This window comes from Agrilus planipennis, unplaced genomic scaffold (genome assembly GCF_000699045.2).
Source record: "Agrilus planipennis isolate EAB-ADULT unplaced genomic scaffold, Apla_2.0 scaffold63, whole genome shotgun sequence".
Taxonomy (NCBI): Eukaryota; Metazoa; Arthropoda; class Insecta; order Coleoptera; family Buprestidae; genus Agrilus; species Agrilus planipennis.
In genome coordinates, this window is record NW_020439363.1 from 382,294 (window position 1) to 392,609 (window position 10,316).

Genomic DNA, 10,316 nt, shown 5'->3' on the forward strand with positions numbered 1-10,316 from the left:
CTAGTCTTTTTGTAAAGATAATCATACTTTGTCTTAGAGTTTTGTAAAGCTCAAAGACTCAACTTTGAGAATATGAAACGGTTTTTTGGAAAAAATTGCGTAAATTATGTGTAAATTCAATTTAAAACAAAAAAGAATTTTTCCTATGTTAATTAAATGGGAAACTAAAATAAAAATAGCGATCCCTTAGATTTGAGCTATAGGGCTCATGTTTGGCGAGGATTTTTTTTACATCAAATAGAAACATTTGAGGGGGTAAGAGTAAAAAAACATTAAAAATTTTGTTTGAAGCACTCTAATATGTATACTCACATTATATGAGAGTATGTAACGACAGTTTGACACTTAAGATGTTTCTATTTTCTGTGTCTACAATTTACAATTCATTTTTGAGGGCTACCGAACCTTTCCGGCCGAATTTTCTACTGTAATTAACAAAAACCCGTTAAATTTTTTACCTGATTTAAAGTTCTGAAAAGTGTAATACGTAATTATAGTTTTTAGGACAGCATTAAGGAGACAATAAAAACAATTACATAAGTCAAGTAAAAGCAATTAGCCGAGAGATTAATTAAGAGTAAAATAATTTTTATCTATTGCATTCTCAATTGCACGTAGAGGTAATTTAATTCGACATGGACCATGACCTTGATTTCTCTATTTCTACCTCTTTTTATTACAGTTTACTGAAGCTTCATTTCCATTCAAAGTTGTATAGAAAGGCATTTTGTTAAAATCAGTAAAATAACAGCCAAGTCAATCTTTCCATGTTTGCAGTGTGCAAAAAGTCTGTCTCTGAGGCGTCTCAAGGATCATGCCATTTTAAACTACCTAAACTCATTTTGACGAGTTTGGGCATAAGAGATTATGCGACGTTCGTTACTGATTAATGTTTTTAATTGTTCAAGTTGGTAGTAGTTTCGGCCAAATTTACAATCGTTCATTTTAAATATTAATAATAATAACGCTACTCTTTTCTAAATGTGATGTGTTCTAAACTATTAAAAGTACTTTCCTAATTTGTTTAGAATTGTTTGACATTAAGTTTCCGCAGAGGTCTACAATAAATTCTTTTGTAGAAAAAATTCTTGATGTTTAAAGAAAAGAAGATAAAACTTATTTTTGTATTTTAGCGTAAATTTCTCTTTACATAATACGCGTAAAAACCTGTCGGTTCTTCTGAAAAAATACTTTCTTCTGTTTAAAAAATGACTCATAAAAGACCTTGTGATGCGCGCAGACAATTTTTACGTTGATCAAACGCGAATATATAGTAGATATCAACCTGAAACACGGAGAAAACTTTCACTTTGAGAATAGAGAAGATTGCAAGGAAACAATCGAAATATCTTGTGTTAGACAGAAGGTACATGTATATATATATATGTATGTGTACACAATAAGCATGCGAAAGCTGAATAAAGTAGCCCCTCTATTAAATTTTTGGTGGTGGTTCAAATGCCCTGATTTTGCCGTTTCTGATACTGACCACAACTTCTAGTATTAGTAATATTTTCATTCTGATAGTAACTAAAACTAATTTCTAACAAACTTTTTCAAAATATGAATCAACTAAATGTTTCTGTAGTTCTTCTTGTTTGTGCTTTCCTTTTGCCAATTATATGTAGAGGTGACACAAAAATAGACACCAGGAATCTGCTATATCTAGAAAATCGTGAGTATCGTTGTCTAAAATTGAGATTAGGTAACAATATTATCCATTTAAATATGACAAACTTCTAACAACAAAAAAATAGCAAAATAGTGATGTCCGCAGTTCCGTGAATCACTAAATCATCATTTTATTTTTGTATTGAGTCAGAATAAAAAAAAGCGAATACGAAAATGTGTATTCTTATATTCTTTAAAATGAATTAATGATTTTAGAGCTTTATGTGCAAATTAATGCATGGTTACTTAAAAAAATTGAATAAATCCAAAAGGAATATTTCTTTAGGAAATTTGTTTTTTAATTTTGTTATTAATTTTTTTCGAGTTTTTAGTCGTGAAGGGTTTGTAGATTTTAAAACATGGATATAAAATCTAAAACTGTCAGAAATAAATCCTGATCAAAGAACAGTTTCCTGTTGTAAAATTTGGAGAAATTGTTCATAATTTTAATTTCGCTAGTTGCAAAGCAATAGAAATAATGTAGGCATCGTCTGTGTATGTAATAAGGGTGCGATTCAAAATAAATTTTGTAATTTTTCTCTTTTTAAACATCAGGTTTAACAGCTACAAGTACCTAAATCAATTAAGAACTCTGATCAGAAAAGAGCTCATAATAATCATGTTTATTGCTGGCTCATTAGACATAATTGAATTGTTCATATTTTTAAGTTTATTGATAACAGCATAACATTTTCGATTAAATTATTATCAAAAATCCCATTTTATTGTAAAATCGATTTTTGCTTGACTGTAAAAATGTTTCTAAACTGTGGAAACTAATTATCTAACGAAATGTTGTTTTAACAAAAGAAAATCATAAGGACTTTTTAATAGAACATCTTATGAACTTTTGAATGGACTTTTCCCTATTTTTGTCCACCAAATATACACGAAAATGTCTAGTGAAGTATTAATTCTTTCCATGCCTTTTTTTTGGAAAAGTTCTGAAAGTTCTCCTTAAACCAGAGTTCTTCCCGTATGTACTTGCAACTATTGAACCAGTTAAAAAAAAAACAGAAAATAAAATTTTCAGCAGGACCTACCGTTGAACGATGGCCCATGCAAAAATGAAAATGAAAAGACTTTCTTTAAGGTTAAATATTTTTTTCAGACTCCCCTTTCTACCCTTCAAGTTAAAAAAAAAATAAAATTATCGCTATAAAACTGAAACTGAAAGCACTATTGAAATGTTTAAACTGAACCTTCCTTAAACAATTCAACAGACGTCTAGTTATTTCTGTGATAAATTTTTGCCAATTAATTAATTATATACAAAGTTGTCTGTATGTCCTTACAGTAAAAACTAAAAGTAACACTCCATCGGAATCTCCCAGTATACCATTCCTGTATTTATTTATATATATGTGTGTATCTTTGCATGAGTAGATTTACAAGAAAATACATTAGTATGGAGTGAAAGTCTTAACAAGTTGTACTTGTTTATAAAAGGAAATTAAAACACCTGTTGTAAGAACATTGCATAAGAAATAATGAGACACTATATAGTATACGGACGGATACGAACATGTATTAAAAGTAACAATTACATAGAAAAGTAATTATTGTTTATTAAAGCATTAGAAAAAAGGTTACGAGAATTGCAAGAATGTTTTAGTAGATATGTATGTAACGCTTTTTCTTTAATTATTTTCAGCACCATGGTTGAAAGTTTGTAAACGAAGTGATCCGAATTTAAACTCATGTATCAACGAAATGTTTAAGAATATGTTTCCATCTTTAGCTACAGGTAAAAGTTACATTATAATATTACTTTACGATTAATTTGTCGTAATTTTATGAAGCAAATTTTGCACGAATTGAAAGAGATTTTTTTAGTTATTAAATAGGAATGATATTTGATAACCACACATATTACTAAAGGATAATAATTTTTTCATTCTATAAAAGATTGCTTTGTATATGTCGTTAGGTATACCGGAAGTTAAGATACAGAGATTTGAACCTCTTCACTTGGACAGGGTTTCGGTGAGCAAAGGATCCGGTCCGATTGTTTTAGCAGGAAGTTTGTATAATTTAACAGTTTTTGGACCTTCTAATGCAACACCTACATATAATGAGTGAGTTACAGCAATTTTTTAACAACTTTAAATGGTATTACTTTGGTTTTGATACAATTTCACTTACTTTGAGGATCTGAAAAGTATAGTTTTATATTTTTGAGGACAGCATAAAACAATACTATCAAAACAAATACATAAAATTAGGTAAAAGCAATTAGCCAAGAGGTTTTGTTCGAATAAAAGTTTTACAAGAAAGAGAGTAAAATAATTTTAGCTACTACATCCTCATTTGCACGTATCTTGTGATAATTTAAAACGACATGGACCATGACCTTTATTTATACATTTTTACCTCATTTTACAGTTTCCTGAATCTACATTTTCAGTGACATTTTGAATTTTTAATAGTGGTTAATATGAAATATTAATTTGAAAATTCATTTCCAATTCTCTATCCATTACAAAATACCTCATGCTAATGAGGGAAAATTTTTGTTGCTGTTTTCATACCCCCGACGGGAATCGAACCCGGGACATCAGAGCATTGTGCGTAAAGACAAAGATCCCAGGTTCGATTCCCGGAGGGGGTATAAGAACAGCAACCAAAATTTTCCCTCATTAACTGGATGTAGTTTGTAATGGATAAGAATTGGAAATGAATTTTCACATTAATATTTCATTTCCATTCTTAGTTGTATGGAAAGGAACATGGCTAATATAAGTAGAATAACAGCCAAGTCAATTTTTTTAAATTTGTAGTATGCATGCGATAAGGTCCGTCTCTGACGCGTCTGAAGGATCATGTCATTTTTATTTGCCTATACNACGAAATGAGGATCTCTTTATGAGCAACTCGAGTCTCTTGTTCAGAGACGCTAAACGGTTTTTTTGACAGTCTCTCTCAGCGACACCAGAGAGACTCGATGAGAGACAGAGACTCGAGTCTCGCTTTCAGAGACTCTGAGAGACTGAACATTTTTATCTCGGGAAGATAATATAAATTTCGCAATATGAAGATTTCGTTACCTTTTGTGTTCACGTTAAATTTTATGGCAACTTTTCTACAATACACGAAAATTCGGAAATTTTTATGAAAAATTACTTTGAAATTTCATAATATGCAATTTGATGAAAAGTGCAAAATTGTATATAGTGTTTTACTATACCTATTACTTAAAATGCTGACAAATTATTGTTATTCTTTGCATGTACATACGTGTTTACGATCAAAAATCCGAAATGTCCTCGGCATAGTTGTAGTATAAAGAGTTTTGAACTTTTTGTAGAACGAACAAATAAAATTGGAAGGTCGTGCAAATAAAATAATAAGAAGTGAAGTGCATTTCGAGAATTTATAGTGAATTCAGAATTGATTATTTCTTCTTATATTTTTAAGTAATGGATGGACAGAGAGAGTTTAGACAATTTCTCTATCGAAAACTAAGAATAGTCTATCATTTTGTACAATGCATAATTCTTCTGTTAAAGTATAAAAGTTTGATAAATGTTGGCCAATGTGTAAATGATTATATAAACAGAAGGGCCAAAGTTGTTGTTGTAAAAAAGGATCCGAACTTTAAAGGAAAATTTGATGAAAAGCATTTTTACTGTAAAAACTGCAGCGTTTTGAAACAGATTAAATTACGTTAAACTATAAAAATATATAAAGGTCATTTTTTTGAAAATTAGAAACTTTCCTAACTCGAACCTCCTAAATGCAACCAGTTACGTTAGGGTTAATAGACGAAATTTTCTGGTTTACCATAAAATGATTTATTTTTTGTTTCGAAAACTAATCCATTATACTTGCATACAAGTAGTTACCTATTATTGTTGTTAAATCCTCCTCTAATATCCCTTACAATCTCAGGTGACGATGTCAGACAGTAAAGTACTGCGATTGTGTTGTCTTTTCCTACTGTAACCTTATGATAGTAATCCAGCCACCTATTTATTGTTTTGAAAATTTATGAATAAGAAATAGTTTTGCTTAAAAAGTCGAGCCAGTAAAATTAATTGAAAATCGAATTTCAGAGGAAGTTTATAACGTACCTAAGACCCCCACTCAAATTTCGACTCAGAGTAATGGAGAAACTCGAGTTAAAATGTTGAATTTAAATGTAATATAATATGTACAGGGTGGGCAAATTTGAGCATTTGTATAAGACAACTCGGAAACTACAAGAGATACAAAAAACTAATGGTGACTTCTTGATCTCTTTTTTTGATTCTAATTTATTGGTGTTATCAAGAGCTTGCTACCGCCTTTTATTTTCGCTTTATAAACAAAAGATGAAAATTTCGATTTTTTGGTACAGGACTGACGCCAACTAGAAACCAATTAAAAAAATGGAAGGATTAAACTATCACAATATTATTTTCGTAATTAATTGTTTGTGTCATCAAATGCGACCCCACATATTATATATATTTGAAAAGAGGAAAAAATAATCTTTTTAACTAAAGCATAGCCAACTGTGACTCCTATTTAAAAAAAATTGAAGTTGATGTCAGAACTCGAAAGCGTATGATGTTTTTTCTATTTTTCTGATATCACTGTATTCTATGTAAAAGAGTGTCTGCAGAAAGTAAAAGTTATTTTTTTTCAATTGTTGCAAGCAACCAAGATGTGGACATGTAGCCAAAACACGAAATTTTCAACTTTTGACAATCGGGTAGTGACCATTAGTTTTTTTGTATCTCTTACAGCGACAGAGTTGTCCTATACAAACGTCGAAATTTGTCCACCCTATGCATTAAATTTCTGAAATCGTTACACAATCTTTTTACAGGTAATATTGAAGCTACTATAGTATCTCAAGCAGAGAAAATAAGAAAGGACGGACAGCTTCATTACAATGTAACTGACTTTTTCGTAGAATTTTCTATTGGTTCAGCGACGGTACATTTAGATAATCTTTTTAATGGAGACAAAGTTCTAGGTAAATGAATACTAATATACTAACACGTGCAAATTACGTTTCTATTAATTGCAATTGCAGGAGAAGCTATGAATTTATTCATCAACGATAATTGGAAGAATGTGGCAAACGAAATCAAACCTGTTTTAGAAGAGACAATTGCTGATATTTTTAAACGATTTTGTAATAAAATATTCCACAAATATCCAATAAATGTTCTCTTACCTTTATAGATACTAATTGTATGTTTTGATAAAATTGCAACATTGTGTCTATTGTAATGAATATAAGGAAAAATAAGTTGTTATATTTACGTATTTTTTGTTGTAAATTAATACTTAAATAAATTAGTTTGATTAGTAAATAGTTTATCTTCTGTTTTTATTTTTAAATGTAACTCTACACTAGTGTAAGAAGTCACGTTTATTTCTTGATTGTTTTAATTTTTTTTTAATATAGTGAAAAAATTATTCAGAAACGTGTAAATAGATCAGGTTATAGTTTTTCAATACAACGAAAATTAATTTTCTCTTTATTTGTGCTATAAGACATTGCTTCTTGCTAAATTTGGCAACTATCCTATAGATTTTTATTCTCTTTCAACTATCGAAATATGCGACATAAACGACCGCATCCTTTGAATGCGTTGATAAGTTTGATTTTTTCACAGCTCCAAGGGATTGCAAACTTGAGATTATTATAGTCAAACCTGGGTAACCGAGAATTCAAGGGACCCGAATATTATTCTCACTCATAGAGTTTTCTCTTTTATAGGGTTTAATAAAAACTGAACATAAACATGGTGCTAGTGTTAAGAAATAGGTAATAGATAAGTATATATACATTTTACTGTAAATAGGTACTTATATTATTTATTTAAAGAAATCAGTTAATTTTTTCTGGGTATCCTTTCTACAATTTTGAATATGTTTTTTTAATTTCATAAATTTTGTAAAAAATGAAATCACTTTAATTTTTCGCTTCAACATTGTGAGGGAACAACATCAAACGTACTTTCTCCAATGATTTTTATCAACTGAAACCAAATGTTGAGGATGAGTACCATGACAAGGTAGGAACAAGCCCACAAGTGTGCTACAGATGTCTAGTAATTGTAAATAGTCTCGCATACAGAGGTCTAGAGTAAGAAACTGTCACTTACAGAGGTTGTTCAGAGACCGTTCTTCGTTTTGCAGGCCATAAAATTCCTGCATACAATTTTTAGAATGTTTGCAAATTTACAAGGCAGTATGGTGGTTATTTGGTAGTAGACCCTTAGATGCATCGGTACAATGTTTAAATTAGTTTATAGAGGTAACGAGTTTTGTTTTAAGTCCTCCGAAAGTTGTTTTTAAAAATTTATTTTAAAAAACGTTGTGGGGACTGAGAAGGTTACCAAGCTTTTTTCGTGAGTTCAAAGTTTTTTATTTATCTAGTACATCAATACTTAATACAAGCGGAAAATGTGGCTAGGTAAAATGGGTTGTAGGTTCTTACGTCTAGATGGTAGACGCGGTGGTAACAATCTAAAGATTTATAATTAAAAAGAACAATAAGAAAACTTAAATGCTAACTATGCAAAAGCAGTTTCCAGTTCAGACTTGTTATCAAGGCTCCAACGTGAGAGCAGACCTATGTCAGCACTTTTTATATAGAGATTACAACAATGTAGCCTGGATAACTAACGGTTGAAGAAGGATCCTTTACGATTCCAATTTAGTTTCAATTTTATTATGGGGTGTTTTTTTATGAGCCTAACGGTTAAAAGTACCGTTTGTTGATTTCTTGATGTGCCGATCTTTTCTCAGATTGTAAACGTCCCTCTTTCCAAAATTTTGAAAGTTGAAAGCCCGCCTTCTAAATTTGCACCGAATTGTTTTGAAAGGGTTAATCACCAATGGTGAAACTAGCCACACCCTTGCTGTTTTCCTCCTAGTTTAAGTTGTAGATATAAGAAGACAAGCACTTGAACTAAGTCAGCACAAAAACGCAAGACAAGCACTTGTACAATACAATCATAATGAATCTTTAGTTGGAGATACTCTGTACATATTTGTAAATATATAATTAAGTTGACTTCGCTGCAAGAGTTCTATTTCTTTCTACCTTCCACCAAAGAATTAAACAACACGCCTTATTAATTTAACGCGTGTGCCGATATTCTACTTACGATAGTAAGTTCCCGAATGTCTGCCTGTGAAATTTAACAGAGGACAGAGGTCTCGAAGTAAAAAATGACTCTCTCTAAAAGAGGTACTCACACTGTCATTCATAGAGGTTTTCGGGTCTAAAAATGACCTGACTGTTTTTGTCGCTTATAGAGTTTTCTCACTTATCCAGGTTCGATTGTATTTTGAACTTCCACGCGCTTCTGAGACAGACAGAGAGACGGACAAAACAAAGTGATACTGTAAAGATTCCTTTTTCCTTTTGAAATGCGGAACCTAATGAAACGGCATGCCTTCGTGTAAAGTAAATAATAACTAAAGCACATTCTTCCTTCTATTAAAAAATGCAACCATTAAAATGACTGAAAATACATTGATTTCCAACAAAAGCAAAATATGCATCATGTTTGATGCTAAATACACTAATGTGTTGCCTGTAGCCTCTAGGACACCATCATAAAACGCCAATGGTGTGTTCTTTTTTAATAAGTTGGGGATATAGATTATATTAAAAGCATCTTTTAAAATTATCATGTTTTCGGGGTAATGTTAATAAGAGGATATTTTAAATGGTCGGTGGTAAATTCGGCCGGTCAGGTAAAGCAAGTTATTAATTGAAAATGTAAATTCGGCCTCTCTGTTCAAATTTACCGAAAATTGACTGTATAATTTCTGCCGGAAAAACCACAACGGGTTGTTATCTATTATATGTATTAGCGTGCTTCAAACAAAATTTTTATTTTTTTTTCTGACTCTTACCCCCTCAAATGTTTCTATTTGATGTAAAAAAAATCCTCGCCTATAGCTCAAATCTAAGGGGTCGCTATTTTTATTTTAGTTTCCCATTTAACACAGGAAAAATTCTTTTTTGTTTTAAATTGAATTTACACATAATTTACGCAATCTTTTCCAAAAAAATATTTCATATTCTCAAAGTTGAGTCTTTGAGCTTTACAAAACTCTAAGACAAAGTATGATTATCTTTACAAATTCCCAAACTGTACCAAAACAACACTTGCCACTGCAGAATAAATCAAATTAATAACGTATCGGAAAGGCGTATTTTTCTTAACTGCTATAATGTGCTCTAATTATCATTAATAAAAAACTATCAACTAGAATGAACATGTTCAATTTTTTTGTTGGATAATTAATATAAACTAATATGGAACAAAATTATAATCCATGATTACTTGTAATCATACGATTAATTCATTTATCTTATTATTATCATGTGTGCTGCCACCTACACTACGTACTGAGAACCATTTTTGAAATTTGTAATATATAAAAATACAATACTGACTAATAGTTTGATTAAAAATTTTGAGGATTATGCAAAAAAAAATAATTGCAAGCTATTTTTTCAAATTTCAAAATTTAGTAATTTTTAAATGGCTGTAACTAGTCTTTTTGTAAAGATAATCATACTTTGTCTTAGAGTTTTGTAAAGCTCAAAGACTCAACTTTGAGTATATGAAACGGTTTTTTGGAAAAAATTGCGTAAATTATGTGTAAATTCAATTTAAAACAAA

General features: G+C 30.4%; 1 protein-coding gene across 1 annotated transcript in view; it reads left to right on the plus strand.

Moving 5' to 3' along the window:
- The window catches only part of LOC108734142, a gene marked incomplete at its 5' end in the record, with an annotated part of 23,887 nt that overhangs the window by 6,709 nt on the left and 6,862 nt on the right, over positions 1 to 10,316 (plus strand). Inside the window, 2 exons of the mRNA XM_025978822.1 lie at positions 6,485 to 6,634; positions 6,695 to 6,837. Of these exons, the coding sequence (XP_025834607.1) occupies positions 6,485 to 6,634; positions 6,695 to 6,837 (293 nt within the window). The remainder of the gene's footprint in view (positions 1 to 6,484; positions 6,635 to 6,694; positions 6,838 to 10,316) is intronic.